The sequence below is a fragment of the Sorex araneus genome, chromosome X, assembly GCF_027595985.1.
Source record: "Sorex araneus isolate mSorAra2 chromosome X, mSorAra2.pri, whole genome shotgun sequence".
NCBI classification, from domain to species: Eukaryota; Metazoa; Chordata; class Mammalia; order Eulipotyphla; family Soricidae; genus Sorex; species Sorex araneus.
This window is the reverse complement of record NC_073313.1, coordinates 167316417-167337650: the sequence shown is the minus strand read 5'-3', so window position 1 is coordinate 167337650 and position 21234 is coordinate 167316417. Positions and strand designations below refer to the sequence as shown.

General features: G+C 56.4%; 1 protein-coding gene across 3 annotated transcripts in view; it reads right to left on the bottom strand.

Annotated features, from left to right (window-relative positions):
* Positions 1-20917, bottom strand: part of SWT1 (SWT1 RNA endoribonuclease homolog) — a 34235-nt gene extending 13318 nt beyond the window's left edge. For 2 of the 3 annotated variants that reach the window (XR_008627272.1, XM_055120775.1), the window contains exons 1-13: positions 20743-20917; positions 18215-18304; positions 15325-15402; positions 14396-14454; positions 13006-13672; positions 11408-11467; positions 10512-10641; positions 8497-8598; positions 7270-7458; positions 3742-3835; positions 2960-3102; positions 1222-1382; positions 111-249 (exon numbers count right to left, since the gene is read on the bottom strand). Coding sequence is in view for 2 of the 3 variants with exons in the window: in XM_055120775.1 (XP_054976750.1) it covers positions 111-249; positions 1222-1382; positions 2960-3102; positions 3742-3835; positions 7270-7458; positions 8497-8598; positions 10512-10641; positions 11408-11467; positions 13006-13672; positions 14396-14454; positions 15325-15402; positions 18215-18295 (1903 nt within the window). In the remaining variant the exon portion in view is untranslated. The remainder of the gene's footprint in view (positions 1-110; positions 250-1221; positions 1383-2959; positions 3103-3741; positions 3836-7269; positions 7459-8496; positions 8599-10511; positions 10642-11407; positions 11468-13005; positions 13673-14395; positions 14455-15324; positions 15403-18214; positions 18305-20742) is intronic. The other variant, XM_055120776.1, reaches the window with a different exon arrangement.
* Positions 20918-21234: the final 317 nt, after the last annotated feature.

Genomic DNA, 21234 nt, shown 5'->3' with positions numbered 1-21234 from the left:
GGATGCCTGGATCCATGGTCCGCGAGCCCCGCCAGGAGTGCTCCCTGAGCACTGGTGGGCGAGCCCCTCCCCCTGACAAAAGCAACAAAAATAAGAGAGAGCACTTGTACCTTTCGAGAGGTTATGATAGAGACTCTCGACAGTCGCCAGCAAGCCGTTCTCCACAGCGAGGCCGAACACGGCCAGCCAGTGTTTCCGAAAGCACTGCAGCAAGTGCAGCAGGGTCCAGGGCGGCTTCAAGTACAGCACCTGGAAAGCAGGCGGGCCAAATGAGCACTTGGGGCTGGAGCCACAGCACAGCGGGGAGGGTGTTGGCCTGGCACATGGCCGACCCGTGTTCAATCCCTGGCATCCCCTAGGGACCCCCGAGCACCGCCAGGAGTGATTCCTGAGTGCAGAGCCGGGAGTCAGCCCTGAGCATCACTGAATGTGACCCAAGCCACACTCCCCAAAATGAGCACCATTATTTGGGGGACTAGAGTGACAGCACAGCGGGGAGGGCGCTTGTCCTGCACACGGCCAGCCCGGGCTTGGTCCCCAGCATCCCGTAGGATCCCCTGAGCCCTGTCAGGGTTGAGCATGGAGTACTGCATGCAGATGTGACCTGGTTCCTCTGCTCCCGGAATACTAAGGGGACGTTTTTAGCATTAAAAAAGAAATTTTCAGGGGTTGGAGCGACAGTACCGCAGAGAGGGCATTTGCCTGGCACGCAGCAATCCCAGATTCGATCCCCGGCATCCCCTAGGGTCCCCCGAGCACTGCCAGGAGTGATTCCTGAGTGCAAAGCCAGGAGTCAGCCCTGAGCATCACCAGGTGGGACCCCAAAAAGCCAGAAAAAAAAAAAAACAGAGAAAGAAAGGAAAAGGGGCTGGAGCGATAGCACAGCAGGTAGGGCATTTGCCTTGCACACAGCCATCCCGGGTTCGAACCCCAGCATCCCATAGGGTCCCCTGAGCACTGCCAGGAGTAATTGCTGAGTGCAGAGCCAGGAGTAACCCCTGTACATCAATGGGTGTGACCCCCAAAAGAAAAAAAATTATAAAAAAAAAAAGAGAGAAAGAGAAAAATGTTCAGAGCCAGGAGAGTACAGGGTGTTAAGGGCTTGCCTGGCATGGGACCGACCACCCCACCACCCGATCTGGTCCCGAGCACTTCCCAGACGCTCGCCCCACAGCCCTGGGCAGGAAGACAGGCGCGCCGAGGAAGCGGGCGAACGCTCACCTCCACCCAGAGGTCTCCGAAGGCGAGCTTCATCTCCGTCTCCAGGATTGACGACAGGGCTGAGCCGAGAGACTTCTCCAGCTGAGACATGAATTCATGGAGCCGGACTCGCTCAGAGTCTGCGGCGTCTTCCGAGGGGCGCCCTTCTGAAGGCTTCGTTTCTTAGGACCAAAAAAAAAAAAAACAACCGAGTTGATTTGGAGGCTAGTAGTAAATCCTGTTCCCAGTCTACCCAGCATCCTGCCATCAATAACAAACACCTGACGTGTTAGCGCCTCGATAAAAACAGCCTCCAATTACCTAGAAAACAGACCATGGCACCCGGCGATGCTCAGGGCTGACTCCTGGTAGGGCTCAGGGGACCACATGGGGTGCCGGGGATGAAACCCAGGTTGGCCATATGCCAGGCAAAAGCCGTCCCTGCTGTACCGTCTCTCTGGCCCCATCAATACTTATGTTAAAAAACAAATTAGAGGACATAGTTCAAAGGGTCGGGGTGTTTGCCTTGCAGGTGGGAGGCCCCGGGTTCGATTTGTGGCATTCCACAGTCCCCCGAAGCTGTGCTGAGGTTAGCCCCAAAGCAAAGCCAAAAAATAATAAATTAAAACCCAGTATTTAGATTTTGCAAGACAGTGAAATTTAGAAATTACAGGGGCGGAGCGATGGTACAGTGGGGAGGGCGTTTGTCTTGCATGCAGATGACCCAGGTTTGATCCCCGCATCCCACAGGGTCCTCCAAGCACCATCAGGAGGAACCCCTGAGCATTGGGTGTGGTTCCGAGACCCAAACCAAACAAAACAAACTGAAAAACCCAGTGGTTTTCATTGGGCTACCAGGGTAACAGTCGTTCGTTTCTGGGGCTGGAGTAACAGAACAGTGGGTAGGGATGCTTGATTTCACACGGCTGACTGGGTTCAATCCCTGTTGGGGACTGCTCAGGACCCTGAACAAAAGAGGACCCCGAAACCTTTACCCTGGACAAACCGGAAAATTCCATTACCAGCTTTGCTTGACCTGAGGCAAAGGTGCCCTTGTGACAAAGGAAATAGCCAAACTCAAGAGGTAAAAGTAGCCCAGGGCAGTTAACTGAGAGACGCCATAAAGCCCTAAAGTAGAATACCTTCCTCTACCTTGTGCCTTCCTCCTGCCAGATGCTCCTGCCAGATAAACCCTTGCCTTCCTCTCCCCACTATTTCTCAATCTACTCTTGAAGAATGTTGTAAGCCCACCTAATACATCCCGAACCTTTCCTTATTTGGCCTGAGAAGACACTTCCCTGATGATTGACAACTTATGTACCAACCCCCTGCTAAGAAAAGTATAAAACCAGCGTGGCAGTTAATAAAGTTGCCCTTGATCGGCATGTGTCGTCTTGGGCCCCCTGTTTACTAACCTCACTAGTCTTATTTCAGATTGGGACCCTCACAGAATCCACCTAATTAGGAGCGCTTTCCACTGTTGTCTCTCCGCGGGCCGGAGAGATCTCCAGGGGAACGCGCAAATCCCGGCACGTCATATGGTCTCAAGAGCCTGCCAGGAGTGATTCCTGAGTGAAAGGCCAGAGGTGACCCCCAAGCACTGCCACGTGTGACCCCCAAACCAAAACAAACAAACTCATTGGTTTCTATCCTTCACAGGTCAGCACAGAGCTCAGTCAGATGGTTCGCTGACCTAGAGAACCACTTTGGTGCCAGTGACCTCAGTGGGCAGGGGGATTCCTGCCGGGAAGGAGAGTACCTGCTTCCCGGGGCTGCTCAGGGAGCCCAGGCTGGCCGCTGGCGGTGCTGAGGGTCGGGCTGCGGCACTCGGCACTCAGTTCCTCCTTACTGAGCGACTTCACGCCACTGATGAGGCCTTTGCTCCTCAAATTTCGATCATCCCTGAGGTTGGGGCCAAGAGGAAAAGGTGTTACTTGACTCGGGAACTAAGCTAAGGGGCAGGACAACACAGAATCCTTGACTTCCCGCCAGAGACTGGTGATTCCCGGCACACATAAGTAACCCGGGAAAGTTTGGTTCTGTTTTTTTGGGGCCACTCCAGGCAGGGCTCAGGACTGGCTCCTGACTCAGTGCTCAGGGCTGACTGCTGGCGGAGCTCGGGAAACACTCTTGTGATGCCCAGAGGACCATATGGGGCTGTGGGCATGGAATCCAGATTGGTCACATGCAAGCACCTGCCATACTATCGCAGCCCACCCCCCTTTTTTGGGGGGGTGGGTGGGGATGAGGGAAGCTAGAAAATCAGGGATGTCTTCCTGATCCTTGCTAGGACAGACAGAGCAGGAAACAAACGAATCCTTTAAAGTCTGTATTTGTTTGCTTTCATCTGTCTGAGCCACACGGGCTGTGCTCAGGGCTCCCTCCCCCCTACCCCACTCTGTGTTCAAGGATCACTCCTGGCAGGGGTGCTGGGGATGGAACCTGGCTGCCTGCAAGGAGAGGCCCTGAGCCCCTACACTTGCTCTCCAGCCCCCTAAGTTACTGGTTTTAGAGAAAGCGTAAAATGACTGTGAAACTCACGTGCACAGAATGACAAGAGAACGGGGGAATAGCTCCTGGTACTGAAGGCAGCATTTTAACACGCGGTCGTCACTGTTCTCATCACTCAGGCCATCTGCAAAGTCAGCAAAAGCAGCTATTAGGACGTGCAGTGGAGGGGGCTGGAGCAACAGCACAGCGGGGAGGGCGTTGGCCTTGCACACAGCTGACCCCGGTTTGATTCCCAGCATCCCATAGGGTCCCCCAACACCACCAGGAGTAATTCCTGAGTGCAGAGCCAGGAGTAACACCTGTGCATCGCTGGGTGGGCCCCAAAAGGCACAGAAAAAAAAAAAAAGAAAGAAGCGCAGCGGAAACCAGGAGGACTGGTCAGTGGTTGGAAATGACCGCCAGTGTGTTGGGGGCAGAGGGTAGTTAAGAGCGCGGTGGGCCCAGTATGACAAGAGTTGGGCGTGATGGCTCTGGAGAAACACTGAGTGTTGAAAGCAGACAAAGGGATACACACGAGAAGCTTCCAGTACCTGTATTGCGAACCATAATGAATGTCCACAGGGGTGGGGGAAGAGACAGACAGACAGACAGACAGAGACAGAGACAAAGGCCTGCCACAGAGGCAGGGGGGGGGGGGTGGGGGGAAACTGGGGACACTGGTGCAATGTACACTGGTGAAGGGACGGGTGCTGGAATATTGGGTGGCTGAAACGCAATCGTGAGCAGCTTTGTAATGCTCTCTCTCACGGGGACTCATGGAGAAAAATAAATAAAACATCTTCAGGGAGCAAAGACTGACTAGCAAGAAGAGGGGAACAGGTCAACATCTCTGGAATGCTGGATGGAAGATTCTGGCAGCCTAGTGAGGCCACCCGCTCACCCCTAAGCCGGAAGGGGAATGTGCCTCTCCACAAGCCCCAGGGATTCGTGCCCGACTCAAAGCCCCGAGTGTGTCGACTGAGGCCCTGGGAAGGGCCAGGCCTGCAGACATGTCCCTCACCTGGGCGGGTGGGCCCACAGCCCATTCCAGGTGGAACTGCCTGCCCAACCCAGCTTCCTCGCTTCCTCGCGGTCCGCTAGGGATGGCCACTACTACGGCCACAAAAAGGGTATTTCAGGGGCTGGAGCTATCATCCAGCAGCCTCGGGGACAGGCATCTGCCTTGACTGATGCCCATCGAAGATTCCTGAGCACAGAGCCAGGAGAAAGCCCTGAGCGTAATGGGGTGTGTCCCCCTGCCCCAACCCCCCCAAAAAAAATCCAAAAAATAAGCACCTACAAATAATACATGAGTTCAAAATTTTAATTCTAAAATCAACTTCTGTAATTTCCCAGCGGGCCGGAGAGCCAGGGCTGTGGCCAAACCCAAACACACCAGCAGGGGCTGGGGAGGGGATCAGGGGTGAAGGGGCTTGCCCTACAGGAGGCTGAGTCAGTCCATACCCGAGCCCCACCCAGGTGTGGTCTTCAAAGGCAAAGGCCAAAGTAGGAATAATTCTGGGGCTGGAGGGAAGGGCGTTGGCCTGACACGTGGCTGACCTGGGTTCGATCCCGCATCCCATAGGGTCCCCTGAGCAACACCAGGAGTGATCCCTGAGTGCAGAGCCAGGAGTCAGCTCTGAGCATCACTGGGTGGGACCCAAAAAGAAAATAATAATAAAAAAAATTTTTTTAATGTTTTTAAAAGATTAATTTCCTAATCCATTTACTGAAGGAACAGATACTCTGCCCAGGACAAACTCTTCCTGGGCCTCAATTTTCTCATCAGTGGACTGAGACGAATGCCAGGATCTGCCCCACGTGTGCTGTGACTGAGGCGGAGCTCTGAGGCCCTTGGTGGAGGGGCTGGAGAGTAACATGCAGGAAGGTGCTACTCAGGGCTGGAGAAACGGCTGGACAGGCTGAGGCAGAGCTTCCGTCACCAGCACCACAAACTTCCCCGAACACCAGCAGGGTAACCCCTGAGCACTAAGTTGGGAGTCTCCCCTGAGCACCAAACTGGGAGCATCCCCAGAGCACTGCCAGAAGAGGATTGAGGAAACAAGTAATGATGTTCCCGGCACCAGAGTGATAAGACAGTGGGGAGAGCGCTTGCCTTGTACACAGGTGGCCCAGGTCTGATCCCCGGCACCCCAAAGGGTCCCCTGGGCACCGCAGAGTGTTTCCTCGTCTGCCACCTTTGTCTCCTCTCTATGTAACAGAACGCGTTCTACAGTAAGCTAAGGGTAATCCTACACCCACCCTGTCCTTGATAGGCTGAAACCATGGTCTGAGTCGAGAATTAATTTGGGTTGAAGTTCGGTTGTTTGAAACATGTCTAATCCAGGGGCTGGAGCGATAGCACAGCAGGGAGGGTGATTGTCTTGCACACGGCCGACCTGGGTTCGATTCCCAACATCCCATATGGTCCCCTGCCCCCAGCCGCCAGGAGTGATTTCTGAGTGCAGAGCTAGGAGTAACCCCTGAGCATCACTGGGTGGGACCCAAAAAGGAAAAAAAACAAACAAACATGTCTAATCCATCAGCAAAACAGCCCAAAGCACATACAGGTGAGAAGATTCCGGAATTGGGAGAAGAAACAGGTAGAACTAAATTCTGACCGTTGGGAAGGAACACAGGATGGAGGAATTACTGCACTCCCCTCTATCTTCTCCTCTCATACATTTGCAAGTTTTCATAACTAACGGAAAAGAGTGTCGAGTTAATATAGGTTGGCAGGCCTGCGTGTTTTCCTCAGTCTACTGAGTGATTATTTCTTTATGATGATAGAGGCTCCTCTTCTCCAAAGGTTTAACACTGAAATGCTACCAAAGGCATCCTTAGGGTTAGGTTTATTTCAGGATGAATTCTTTCACATCCTATGGATGGTGGCTATTAACCCCAAGTGTCTCAGGCTTCATCCTGAGCTGCCCCTTTTCCCTCCTTCCAGAGAAGCTGACCATGCTCTCATGAGCACCCCTAATCCCTAGTTTACCCTGAACCTTTCCTTTGTGTTTTACCTCTCACTGTTACATTCCCCAAGTCAGTCTTGGTTCCTTATAAGCCAAAACTTTCTGGTAACTCTGGGTTTAGTATTTGTAGTGAATCACTTGCTTTTCTCTTTTCCCTATAACCTTTTTGTATTTTACTATAGAGTAGCGTTCTTTGCTTAAACACAGAAAGCCCGTTAATGCTGCGCATTAACACAGAGTTGGGAGTAAATCCTGAGCACTGCCAGGTGTGGCCCATAAACCAAAGCCCCCAACCCCATAAGGTGCCTCCTGCAGCACCAGTGGGATCCTCTCAAAGTACTCCAGAGCCAGATGAAGGGCAGGAAGGATCTACCTCCCTGATGACACAGACGCCTCTCTGTGCTGAAGCAGGAGGCCCTGTCCCTGGCCGGAAGCCGGAGCAGGGGCGTCAGGAGGCCCCTCTGCCGACGGAATCACCCGGAGGCCAGCTGGGACTAGCAGGATGACCTACCGAGGCATCCGAGAAGCAGCCGAATCAAAGCCAGCCCCCATCCACCCCCCCCCCCCACCCGTGCCCGGTCGCTTCCCACGCCGGCATGACACTCACAGAGCCTCTGGGCGGCCAGCTGGAGGGGCTGACCCCAGAGCTTCCGGTCCGGCTCTCGCAGCCCGTCGTGGATGAAGTGGACGGCGGGGATGGCTTTGTGCTGCACGTGCTTCAGCAGCTTCCCGTCCTTCATGCGGTCCAGCTCCTGGACCACCACCCAAGGGATTATCAACACGAGCCCGTCAAAGCCTGCAGAACAGAGGGGCTCCTGGGAACGCTGCCCCCAACTGCTGGGACGAACGCAGCAGGAAGCGTGGGATGGGGAGAGCTGAAAGGGTAGGGACCACAGGGACGAGGCACAGGAATGCCGGTGGAAGGACTGGAGCGACAGGGCAGTGGGGAGGGCATTTGCCTGGCACGCAGCCAACCTGGGTTCGATTCCTGGCATCCCATGGGGTCCACCAAGCACCGCCAGGAACAATTCCTGAGTGCAGAGCCAGGAGTAATCCCTGAGCATCACTGGGTGTGACTCAAAAAGCAAAAATAATAATGACAATAATCACTGTCACTGTATCACTGTCGTCCCGTTGCTCATCAATTTGCTCGAGCGGGCACCAGTAACGTCTCCATGGTGAGACTTGTGACTGTTTTTGGCATATCAAATAGGCCACGGGGAGCTTGCCAGGATCTGCCGTGCGGGCGGGATACTCTTGGTAGCTTGCTGGGCTCTCTGAGAGGGGCAGACGAATCGAACCCAGGTCGGCCGTGTGCAAGGCAAACACTCTACCCGCTGTGCTATGGCTCCAGCCCAATGACAATAATAATAATAATAATAACAATAACAATAATTTCTGGGCTAGGGCGATAACACAGCGGGTAGGGCGCTTGCCTTGCATGCGGCTGACCCAGGTTCAATTCCCAGCATCCCATAGGGTCCCCTGAGCACCACCAGGAGTGATTCCTGAGTGCAGAGCCAGGAGTCAGCCCTGAGCATCACCAGGTGTGGCCCAAAATGAAAAAGAAAAAAATTCCAGTGGAGCCCCAAGAAGAGTTAGCCAGGAAGAGGTGAATTTTTTTTTTCTTCTCGGTTTCTGAGCCGCATCTAGCTGTGCTCAGGAGTCGTTCCAGATCTGTGTTCAGGGATCACTTTGAAGGGGCTCAGGGAGACCCTCTGGGGTGCTGGGGACCAAACCCGGGACAGTCGTGTCCTAACCGCTATACTATTGCTCTGGCCGCGATAGGGGTATATTTTAAATCAAATTCCGTAAATGCTTGTTTTAGAAATACCTGGGATTTCTGTTGTCTTCAAACTTTTAACAAATTTGAGGTGATTCATCAGGATATTTGTGTCAATGACAATCAGAAGCTTTTTGTCTGAAGCAGGATTTGCTAGAGGAAAAATAGAAAATTAGGTTTGGTGACAACGGAGAACAGAAAAAATAATGCTAAAATGTTGGTACCACAGAATTCTGACAGCATTCTTTTGCTTTGTTTTGGGGCCACACCCAGCGTTGTTCAGAGGTTCCTCCTGGTTCTGCACTCAGGAGAATTACTCTTAGTGATGCTCTGAGGACCCCCTGGGATGCCAGAGATCAAACCTAGGTTGTTTGTACGCAAGGCAAGCACCTTCCCCGCTGTGCTGTCTCATTCACTACCAATTTGGACAGCATTCTCCAAACAAGATGGCCCTTTGGTAACAGGAACAAAAAAAAGTATTTATTACAATCCACAACAGAAAGGGCATTATAATCACTGTTTTTTAACCACCCAATAGGGTACTACAAACTGTTCATGGGTGGATTTCGAGTGGATTTTAAATGAAAAATTCCAACTTGCCATAGCAGGGACAATGGTCTAGTCCTGGATTACTCCTCTCTGGTACTTAGAAATCAACACTAAGTGTCTGCCATAGAGGGGGGCGGGGCAGGGGTGAAGGATACAGGGGACAGTGTGGTGGGAAATGTACACTGGTGAAGGGACAGGTGTTGGAACATTACATGACTGAACAACTCTGTAACAGTGTATCACTGTGATTCAGTAACAAATTTAATTAAGAGTAACAGTGAAACAGTTTATATTCCCATCACTCTACTTTCAATAGTGACATAGTTTACAATGTAGATGTCTGTCATCTCCTTTGTTAAGTTTATTTCTTAACAAAGAAAAATAAAACAACGTATTTAATTACTTTTAAAAAAATCATCAGCTAAGTTTAATACCGAGCAAGTGAAATATCTGTAAGGTAGATCTGGGCGATACAAGTGAAGTAACAAGTTACCAGAGTGTGTCACTGTAAGGCCCAGTGCGTTAATGCACACACACACAAAAAAAACTAAAAAATTTTAACAATGCAAAGTTAGTGTCCTATGACATCACTCCTTTGATAAAATTCAAAACTGACTTTACACAGTATTGGTCCTTTCCTTCCCCCAGTAGGAAGAATGCTGTTTTTGTTTAGGGGCCACACCTGGCTGTGCTCAGGGATTACTGCGGGCTGGGTTGGGGAGACCTCTGTGGGATGCCGGGGATTGAAGCAAGCCAAGTGCCCTGCCCACAGTCTTCTCTCTCCCTTCCGGAATTGGACGCCGTAAATAAGATTACGACTATCACAGCCTCACGAAGTCTGCATTCTTTCTCATCAGTACTTTATGGAAATGAAACTGTTTTCAGTTTGGTTTTCGTTTAGGGGCCAGACCCCGGTGCTCAGGGGTCACTCTGGGAGGTGTTCCAGGAATCTTGGTGCTGAGGGTCAGACCCAGGTGGGCTGCGTGCAGGGCTCAGCCCTGGACTATCTTTTCAGCCACACTTGTAAGGGCTCCCAGGGTCTTACATGCCAAGCACGTGCTCAGCCTCCATCCCTTCAGCCCCTTCACTGGAGTCATTCAAAGTCCTGACTAAGAGTAAGGCGGAAGGAGAACTCAAAACTCTTGAGTACTTTCTGTTGGCAAAACTGTCTAATAAAACGTTACCCACAGCAAATGGGAATGAAAAATTTGTCTTGTACCTAAAAGCTCTCATACGCGATCATTTCAAACCAGCATCTGCTCATCTCCACAGTAAAGACAGAGTTAAGAAGCACATTACGTAAGAGGGGCCGGACAGTTAGTAAGGCTCTTGTCTTGCATGCATCTGACCTGGGTTCAATCCTCTGCAACCCATACGGTCCCCGGACTGCACCAGAGCAATCCCTACGTGCAGAGGCAGGAGGAAGCACCCTGACCACCCCCCCCCCCCACACACACACACCCAAGAAAAGGGCACACAGGAGCTCTCAAAGGCTGTCCCACCCATCGAGGGTGTACCGGCAGAGGGATGGACATCCTCTTCCGCCAGGTCGATCTCCATGCTCATCAGCTCCCCCGAGGTGGGACCCGCCAGTAAATCCACACTTTTGCCTGCCCTAGCAGCGTGAAGCTCTTCCACGATCTGCATCTATGGTCGAAAAGATTGGGGGGGGGGAGGGAACAAACAAAAAAGACCTTCAAACTCTGCGGCCAAGTAGTAACCAGGGAAAGCAACTGGTGGATGGTTCCTGATCGGCTTATGAGAGATGTCTTGTGAAAGGAAAGGATCGACTGACACAGGAAGGGGGCCAGAACCATAGCACAATGAGGAGGGCGCTGGCCTTGCATGCCGCCCATCCAGGTTTGATCCTCGGTTCGCCATTGGGTCCCCAGAGCACTGCCAGGAGTGATTCCTGAGTGCAGGGCCAGGAGTAAGTCCTGAGCCCAGCCAGGCATGGCCCCAAAACAAATATTGAAAAAAAAAAAGAAAAAGAAAAAAAGAAAAAAACTTCACATAGCCAGTGGGTGATCAGTTCCATGAGCTTCATACAAAACAGAACATACCGATCCCCGGTATTCCAGGCCCTGAGCTCCACCAGGAATGACTCCTGAGCGCAGAGCCAGAAGTTAAGCCCCAGGCACAGCGGGGTGTGGCCCCAAAAACAAAAAGATCCAAACAGAGCAGATTGCCTCAGAAATGAAAACAAAAGAGGTGTTCAAGTAAAGGCAATTCTTTTCCACACCGTTTTTTTATGCCGTCCTAAGAACTGCACCTCCTGAGTGAATGCATTTGGACATTCTCCTGTTACCCAGAGGCTCTGGGTCTTATGTTTTTTGGGTTGTTTTTGGTCAAGAGACGGGACTGTGAGAATGGTCACTTCACAACAGTCACAGCAAATAAAGAGACCAGCGACCTCTTCATCTGTATCTTGGCTGCTCTTGGGCGACATGGAGGAGCAGGGTGCTTCGGGACGCTGAAACGGAAACGAAGAGTACTTTTAGCAGGCAAAGCGACAAGGGCTTTGCAATGCTGGTCCAGACCGTGCTGCTTAGGAAATTGGAAACTGCGAACTACAACACTGACTTGCAATGCTGAGATGACGGGACAGTCTCAGCAGGTCTATGGCTGAGAACTCTCTAGAAATGAGAAAAAAGGAGCGATTTTTCTCCGAGGGTAGCTGTGTATCATGTATATCAAAATACCAGGTTTCCCGGGTCACAGCCTTTCTTTAGATCTTGAAAATCATTCGCTCTTGAGGAACCGGTGAGGAAGACAAGATGACAAACCATACGTAGCTGATGAACAGCTATTGATAATCTGCTAAAGAAAATCTATTCAGGGCCAGACCACTAGTCCAGTGGGTCTTGCATGTGGCCAACCCGGGTTCGATCCCCGGCATCCCAAAGGGTCCCCCAGTACCACCAGGAGTGATCCCTGAGCGCACAGAGACAGGAGTCAGCCTGAGCACTGCTGGGCGTGGTCCAAAAACCAAAGAAGAAAAGGAAATATATCTGTGGGTACCGGAGAGCTAATACAGCAAGTAAGACGCTCGTCTCGCATGTGGCGAAGCAAGGTTTCATCCCTGGCACCACACAGGGTCCCCTGAGCACTGCCGGGGGTCACTCCTGAGCACACAACCAGGAGAAATCCCTGAGCACCCTGGGGTGTGGCCCCAAACACCACACACCACCAAAAAAAAGAAAAGAAAATCCACTTAGCCCAGAAGAATATTTACTTGCTGCACCTGTGACGGAACGTAGACTGTCAGGAAAACAAGCCAGGGTGCTTGCCTCGATCAAAGCCAACAGGGTTCAGTGCGCAGCACCCCGCATGGTCCTCCGAGTCCTCCCAGGAGTGATCCCTGAGCACCCTAGACATAGCCCCAAACCAACCAAAAAAATACCGTAACACAAAAACCCAAAACCCCAAACCCTCCAAAACACAATCCAAGGCAGCTCTCAAACCTTTACGGTATTTTTTTTACTCCACGAACTGCAAAATAATCATGAAGAGAGGGAAAAAGAAAATCCCCTCCCCTCTGGCACCGTGGTCCTACCAAGTGTCGCTTTTGATTTTCCTGCAGAAACTGGCCGGGGCACTAGTACAGCAGGGAGGGTGACTTGCCTTGCACGTGCAGCCACCCAGGTACAATCCCCAGCACCCATATGGTCCCAAACTGCCCGCAGTGGTCCCCGAGCACAGAACCAAGAGTCAGCCCTGAGCACCACTGGGTAGAGCTCCCCCCCAAAAAATAGAAAAACAAAACCCACAAAACTTTAAGCACTTAGTGCTCAGAAGTGGGTTACAAGTTCTAGAGTATGTTAGGGTTAGAGCATCTGCCTTGCACACGGCCGACCCAGGTTCAATCCCCGGCATCCCATCGGGCCCCCTGAGCACCGCCAGGAGTGATTCCTGAGCGCAGGGTGAGGAGTCAGTCCTGAGCAGCGCCAGGTGTGGCCCCAGATCCAAACCAAAGAAAACTCCAAGCCATGTCTTTCCCGCCCGGCTCACCTCAGACACCTTCCCACCAGAACGCGGCTGGCTCCTGCCGCGAGGCTCGTGGTCGTCTCTCCTGGTCCACTCGCGAACGGCCGGTCTGGACACTGACCCTGCCGACGCGGGCGCGCTTTGGGGCTCCGTGGCCTTTGGCAGACCCCGGGGGGCTTCTGCGCCCCCTCCTCCCTCCCCCGCCTCCGACAGGGATCTGCAGGCGGTCGGCTCGGCGGGCTTCCCCAGGGGCTCGCGGGCCCGGCTGGGGATCCGGAAGCTGACCCGCCTTCTCGTGGAGTCCAGGGGCTCCTGGCTGGGCGGGTCAGGTGGGCAGCCCTCGGCAGCAGCCTGAGCCCTCTGGCGCTTCTCCCAGACACAGCATTTCCTGGGACCGTCCGGAGCTTGAGGGGGCCTTTCTGGCTTCGCCTCTCTCGTGACCGATCTCCTCCCTCCCGCCTGGCTGTCCGCTTTAGAGTCGAGCTTCCTCCTGCCAGGGGCCAGCTGAGGGTCTTGAGGTCTGCGCTCGGGGGCTCCGCCCACATCCTTCTTAGTCCTGCTCAGGGCAGGGCTCTGGGGACTGCCTGGATCCGCGGCTGAGTGCGACGCTTCTTGATGCTTAGGGGGTCCTTGGGACCAAGCCGTGGTCCTTGCCCTCTTCCTCAGAGCATCCTCGGCTTCTACGTGAGGTCTGGAAAGCAGCAGAGGCCAGGCTGTCAGACAGACGGTACGAGAGCACGTACCACGAGGCCGGGCGCCGTTTTCACCAGGATGTGAGAACACCGGCTGGACGCCAACTTGCACAGGAAGAGCAAGAAATGGCCCTACTGAGAATGAGGTGGTGGGGCTGAGGGGAGCCCAGTCCCAGAGACAGGCTGTTGTCTTGCACGCGGCCAACCCAGGTTCGATCCCCAGCACCCCACAGGGTCCCCAAGCACCGCCAGGAGTGATCCCTGAGCACAGAGCCAAGAGTCAGCCCTGAGCACTGCTGGGTGTGGCTCCACAAAAAAATCAAACAAAAGAACTTCCATATGGGAATGCGGGGGAGGGGTGTGTGTGTGCCTGGCATGTGGCCGACCTGGGTTCGATCCTTGGCATCCCATAGGGTCCCCCAAGCCCCGCCAGGAGTGATCCCTGAGTGCAGAAAAAACCCTGAGCATTGCTGACTGTGACCTCCAAAAGACAAAAACCTCTTTCCAAATCAGGCTGCGGCAACAGTGTGGCAGGGAGGGTATCTGCGTTGCACACGTCCCGCCCAGGTTCAACCCCCGGCACCCTACAGGGTTCCTGCACCCTGTCAGAGTGCTCCTGGAGCACAGAGCCAGGCGTGATCCCTGAGCACTGTCAGGCGTGGCTCCGGTGCATCTACTCCAAACTGGAAAGGGTCGCAGAGGGAAAGGGGTCAGTGCTTTACCTTTTTGCTTCTGGCCGCCTTTTCACGGGACAGAACCTGAGGTCGGTGTGATCTGACTTCTGCAAACAAAACACGGCCCCGTTAGGGGAGTTCTTAGGGCTTAGGGGAGGAGGGGAGACGGGGTTTTCCACCCCGAGGGGCTGGGATGGAGGTGACACAACCGAGTGAGACCCGGAGGCACTCTGGCAGCCCTGCTGGACTGAGGAAGTGTTGGGCAGGGGCTGGGGGAGGAGGACACCTTGAAACCCAGGTGAGAATCTACACGTGCAACTTGTAGAACCACACACACCTTTGGGCTCTTTGGGTCCCACCCGGCGATGCTCAGGGCTGACTCCCGGCTCTGCACTCAGGAATCACTCCTGACGGTGCTCGGGGGACCCTAGGGGATGCCGGGGATCGAACCCAGGTCTGCCGCTGCGTGCCAGGCCAAAGCCCTCCGAGCTGTGCGGGCCCCACCCAGGGAGTTCTTAGGGCTGCCCCATCCCACAACGGCAAGGCCTGGCACCACCCGACACTTATCAGGCGAGACAGGAGGATGGAAGCCCACGTTCCTCCCCGCGCCCCACTATCAATCCCCACCAAAACATGGGTCAGGGGGCCACCTCACAGGCCTCCTCACAGCCCCACTGAGTCTCGCCCCGGGGAGCCCCCAGTGACCCTGCTCTGGTGTCCTTTGCCTCTCAGCCTCCACCTCTTTACTTCTCTGTGGGCCTCTCGAGGAAGTTATCTGGGTCCAAGAGACAGGACAGAGTCAGGGCATGGGGCACATGTCCTGCAGACCCAGGCACACAACAGAGCCAGCAGGCGCCCCCCCCATCCTGCGGCCCAGCCCCTCGATACCGATGCTCTCTGGAAGGGAACCAGCCCCCGCTGATCGGACAAGGAACCTGACGGATCTTCCTCTGCCCCAGCTCAGCACGGCCACTCACCAGCTTTCTCTTCTCGCCCGAGACACGCCTCGGTGACGCCTCGGGGCTCGGACTTCTGGCCAAGCTTCTCTTCTCCCTCTTATGGTCGTTGAGGTCGTCGTTGAGAGGGGATGGTGAAAAGGAGACAGGAGAAGCAGTCAAATTAAGCCCAGGCAGGACCGGAGCGAGAGCACAGCGACAAGGCACGCGGCCGACCCGGGTTCAATTCCCAGCTTCCCATAGGGTCCCCTGAGCACCGCCAGGAGTGATTCCTGAGTGCAGAGCCAGGAGTCAGCCCTGAGTATCACTGCGGTGACCCAAAAAGAAAAAAAAGAATTAAGCACAGGCGAGACGGGAGTGTCTCATGACTGTTAGGAAACATCAGTCCTTCCGTGTCGGGGGTCGAGACTCTTAGTCACAAGACCGAGGTCTGAGGAAAACACCCACGGGCCACACACAGCCCAAGGAACTACGCGACTGGTCGGAGGTCAGCAGGGAGGACTGTAGTTGTTCTCCTTGGTGCTCTGCAGATGATTAAATGTGTGACATTAACGTATGATGTTAATCTTTGCCGAGTAAGTCTGCACCTTGTGAAGACAAGGACCTTGTGTGTGAGGCTTTTAGTGTAACGTGACTCAATGGTGCAGGCCTTTGTGTATGGTTTTACGATAAAAGGAGGCTGAACAGCCTCAGGCAGCTGCAGCCCTCCGAGTTTTACTCATTCCACTGGCTTGGCTTTTCCTCTGCGCCCCTGACCCAGACTCTATGGAGAAACAACACCTACACATGACACTCAGAGTCACGGGACAGGCGACACGGAGAAATCAGAAATGAGCGGGGAAGTGACACCTACTGGAGGTGGTAGGCACAGGGACAAAAGGGGCACAGGCTGGGAGAGATGAGGACCACAGCCCTAGAGAAAGGGAACCACCATGTGTGGAATGTAAGAATGACCTTGGCCCTTCCCGGCTGACCTTGGCCTTGCAAGCATCTGGCATCCCCTCGGAGACCCGCCCACATTCCAGTGATAAAGAAGCGCTCACCCGCCCACCTTTCTCAGAGTGGGCAGGGGGATGAATTTAGGGGCCCCTCCCATAGCTGGGGGCGCCCAAACTTTCCTTTTCCCCTTCCTTGAGGCCTTTCCTGAATGGAATCATCTGAGGGCCCAGCCTGGCTTCCAAGCTTGGCCCAGAGCCCGCGAGGGCTGTTTCCTGCACAGCCCTGACTTCCCTGAGCGTGACTTCCCTGAGCGCAGCTGACCGTCCTGCATGCTCCCAGCTCCAGGCCCCCCAGCCAGCCCTGTCCCCAGGACATCCCAGCCCCCCCCTCCCAGGAGAATAGACACACTTTCTCCACTTAGTGACCTCCCCAAGGCCTGAGGGTGGGTCTGGCCAGACAGCGGGTGGCTGGGGGAGAGGGGGAGCCAAAGGACTAAGGAACGCTGAAGGGACTGAAGGGGCCTAGGCAGCCAGAGCGCTGGGACGTGGGGGAAAGAAGCTGTCAGAGCTCAGCAGGCACAGGGCAAGGGGTCAGCCAGGCGGGGCTCACAGGTGTGTGCAGCAGCAAAGCTGAGGAGCAAAGCAAGTGACTCTCGGGTCGGTGGGGGGAGTTTCCTCACGCCAGGGATCAATGACAGCAAGGGCCAGACCCAAGGGAGCAGGGCGTGGGCTGGCCGGGACCTCGGCCTGGGGGCCGGGAGCGAGTATGCAAAGGGAGACGGACAGGACAAGACCAGAAGGGGCAGGTGGGGGTGGGGGGCATGGATGCTTCTGGAAGGCAGGCGGGTACCAGGGGCGCGCTTTCATGGACGGCAGGAGGGAGAGGCTGGGGGAATCAGGGCATTAGGGATCAGGGCACGGCAGGTGGCACTCCAGGTCCCCTTGCCAGGGCTCACCGTAACCACAAGCCAAGTGACCAGGAAGTGGCCATGGTCAGACAACCGTCTTGGTCACAAAATCTTGGGTCCGGAGTAAGAGGAGCGGGAGGACGTGTGACTCGGGTTCAATCCCCAGCATCCCATAGGGGCCCCCAAGCACTGCCAGGGGTCACCCCTGAGCATTGCTGGGTGTGACCCAAAAAGCCAAAACAAAACAAAACAAATCATCTTGGGGCTGGAGCTATAGCATAGCGGGTGGGGCGTTTGCCTTGCATGCAGCCATCCTGGGTTCGATTCCCAACATCCCATATGGTCCCCTGAGCACTGCCAGGGGTGATTCCTGAGTGCAGAGCCAGCCCTGTGCATTGCCGGGTGGGAACCCCCCCAAAAAAAATCTTTAGTGATGGACCCCGTGGCCAGACTTGGGGTCCTGCCTTTGATGGTCACACCATAGACCAATGGGCAGCACGCGCGGGGGGAGGGGTGTCCAGGGAGTAGGGACCCGCACAGGGATCTCACAGAAATCTGGCTTCCTGCTGGCCGGGGAGTGACACCTCGCCCTCCCCAAGGCCTCTGCAGGTATCCCTAAGCACCCAGGAGCCCCCAGCAGGGTGGGGGACAGGGAGAAGAGCCAAGAGCCAGGGGGTGAGCGAGTTCGCTGCCCTCGGAGTGCCCATCGGGAGGCCTTGCCATGTGGCCGGACCCTCCCCCGACCTCCTCAGAGCTGGGAGAAATCACCGAACTCGGGAACAGAAAAGGGTCGGTTTGGTCCTGTTCTGTTCCAGGGCCACAGCCGGCGATGCTCAGGGATTACTCCGGGACCGGCACGCAGGAACTCCCGGTGGTGCTGGGGGAACCCTGCGGGATGCTGGGGATCCAGCCCGGGTCGGCTGCAATGTAAGGAAAACGCCCTCCCCGCTCCGGCCCCAGTAAAGGGGCTGAAAGAGAAACGCCTTCGCCTGTCAGAGGGCAGAGCCAACTGCTGACACGTTCAGAGTTGTGGGTGCCTCGGGGTGAGGAAACCGAGATGCTTACGTCTTCGCAGAAGCTGGGTAACGAGGGCGAGCCTCTCCTCGGGGTCTTCTCCTGCTTCCCACAATCGTCTCTGGCGTACATCCTGAGAGGCTGGAAAGCGAGCACGAGAGACACCCATTACTAGGTGCGGTGCAGGGACATGGTTGCATGGGACAGGGTCAGCCCCGAGTCTGACCCCGGCACTGCCCACATGCGGGCTGTGCAAGGCATGAGGCACCGAGTCAGACCCCTGGTGCCACCCGCTTGCCACCCCACAGCCCCACGTACAGGCTGTAGGACGTCAGGGCAATAGCCGGGGTGGGTGGGGGGGAGGCAAAAGCTTTTGTGTCTTTTTCTGACAGGATGAAACACGTCACCAAGCCGGCTCGGCCTCTGAAGCAGCCCTGCCACCGGGCGCCTTTCCCCATTTCTCTGGGACCCGTTTCGAGCTGTGGCTCTGTGGCCCACCCAGGGAGGCAGACGCAGTCCCCGCCTGCACCCCGGCCTCTCTGGAACTCAGCGTTCGCCCCGACGAGATCCCGGGGAGCCTTTCCAGCAGGGCAGTTCTGGAGCCTGCGTCACTCGCCGGGGGGCGCCCAGGGGTGCGAAAGGAGCGATGGTGGAGGGTGTGTAGCCCAAGGTTCAGTCATCCCCGGCTTTCGCGGTGGTCTCTAGCCCAGGCCTGGGGGGGCCTCAATGCCGGCCGTGTGGAGGAGGAGGGATACTTGGTCTCAGGAGGAAGATGACTTTTTCCCTCCCGCCCCTCTCAGGGGCTCCGAGCGCTTCCCTTCCCAGCCCCACTCTTCCTGCTCCTCTGCCTCTAATCACGGTAACCCCAGACGTGACCGGAAGCTGCCTGGGCAGGGCCAGAGGCCAGAGGTGAGAGCGGGCAGGGGCAGCTCTGCAGGGTCAGGAGGCGACAGGAGCAAACCGCAGAGGAGAGGGCAGGGCTGTGCGCCCCACAGGGCAAGAGAATGTGCGGAGGGGGAAGGTGCTGGTGGGCCCCACTCCACGAGTGCCCAGACTGACCCCCTGAGCAGAGTGAGGAGTCCTCTGGGAGCACTGCCGGATGTGGCCCCTAAATGAAGAAGACTCAGACCAAGCAATGCCAAGTACTCAAGGTCAGGGGACTACGATTAGTGAGTCTAGAGAGAAACGAGCATCTGCACCCACTGTTGACTTCCAGAGGGCTCTGAGGTGGGGCTGAAGTGACAGCATAGCGGGGAGGGCGTTGGCCTTGCATGCGGCCAACCCGGGTTCGAGCCCCAGCATCCCATAGGGTCCCCTGAGCATGGCCAGGAGTGATTCCTGAGTGCAGAGCCAGGGGTCAGCCCGGAACACGACCAGGAGTCATCCCTGAGGAGAGAGCCAGGAGTCAGCCCTGAGCAGCACCAGGAGTGATTCCTGAGGAGAGCCATGGGTGATCCCTGAAGAGAGGGTCAGGAGTGACCCCTGAGGAGAGAGCCTGGAATGATTCTTGAGAAGACTCAGGTGTGATCCCTGAGAAGATAGCGAGGAGTGATCCCTGAGGACAGCCAGGGGTGATCCCTGATAGTGAGGAATGATCCCATGGGAGAGAGCCTGGGGTGATCCCTGAGGAGAGCCAGGTGTTAGCCCTGAGGAGAGAGCCAGGGGTTAGCCCTGAGGAGAGAGCCAGGGGTGATCCCTGAGGAGAGCCAGGGGTGATCCCTGAGAAGAGAGCCAGGAGTGGTCCCTGAGGAGAGCCAGGAGTGATCCCTGAGGAGAGAGCCAGGAATCAGCCCTGAGCAGCACCAGGAGCGACCCCTGAAGGAGAGGTCAGGAGGGACCCCTGAGGAGAGCCAGGGGTCAGCCCTGAGGGCAGAGCTGGGGGCGATCCCTGAGGGCAAAGCCAGGGGTCACAGGGTGTGATGCAAAAAGCCAAAACTAAAAGAGGGACAGACAGACAGACTGGCAGACAGACGGACGGGCGGGCGGGAGGACAAACCGACGGAGAGACAGGCGGGCAGACGGACAGACAGACGGGCTGACAGACCGACGAAGAGACAGGCGGACAGACAGGCGGACGGGTAGACAGACGGGCTGACAGACGGACAGACGGGCTGACAGACGGGCGGACGGGCAGACAGGCGGACAAACCGACGGAGAGACAGCTGGACAGACGGGCAGACAGACGGGCTGACAGACAGGCGGACGGGCAGACAAACAGGTGGACAGACGGACGGGCAGACAGACGGGCTGACAGACAGGCGACGGGCGGACAGACGGGCGACGGGCAGACAAACAGGCGGACAGACGGGCGGACAGACAGACAGGCGGACGGGCAGACAGACGGGCGGACGGGCAGACAGACCGACCGAGAGACAGGCGGACGGACGGGCAGACGGACGGGCTGACAGACGGGCGGACGGGCAGACAGACCGACGGAGAGACAGGCAGACAAACAGGCGGACAGACGGGCGGACAGACGGACGGACAGACGGACGGGCAGACAAACAGGCGGACAGACGACCCCCGCGCGCCGCTCGGAGCCCGAGCTCGGGTCCCGGACCGCCCAACGCCGCGCTCACCGAGGCGTCCGGGACGCCGACGCCGCCTGAGGCGGGAGCCGCTCTCCTCGGGAGGCCCGGCCCGGACGGCGGCGCGGAACCGGCCCCGAGAGGCGCCGACGAGGCCCCGGGACCCCCGAGGCGAGCGGGCGGCGGCGGCGTCCGGCCGCGACGTCCAGGCGCCCGGAATGGGCGCCCGGCCCCGTCCCTGCGCCCCGCCCCGCCCGCGCAGCGCCTGCCGGGACATGTAGTCCCGCGCGCGGGGACCGGAAGCGGCGCCCGGGCCCCCGGAGCGGGACGGGATTCGGCGGCGGCGGCGGCGGCCCGCCCGCCGCGCGCGGCTCTCTGGGAATTGTAGTCCGCGCGGGAGGGGCGGGGCCGCCCGCCGGAAGGGCGCCTCACTGGCCGAGTCTCATTGGCCGCGCCACCCCGGCCCCGCCCCGGGGGCTGCGTCTCATTGGCTCCGCCTCTTGGGCCCCGCCCCCCGGGCCGCGTCGGATTGGCCGCTCGGGT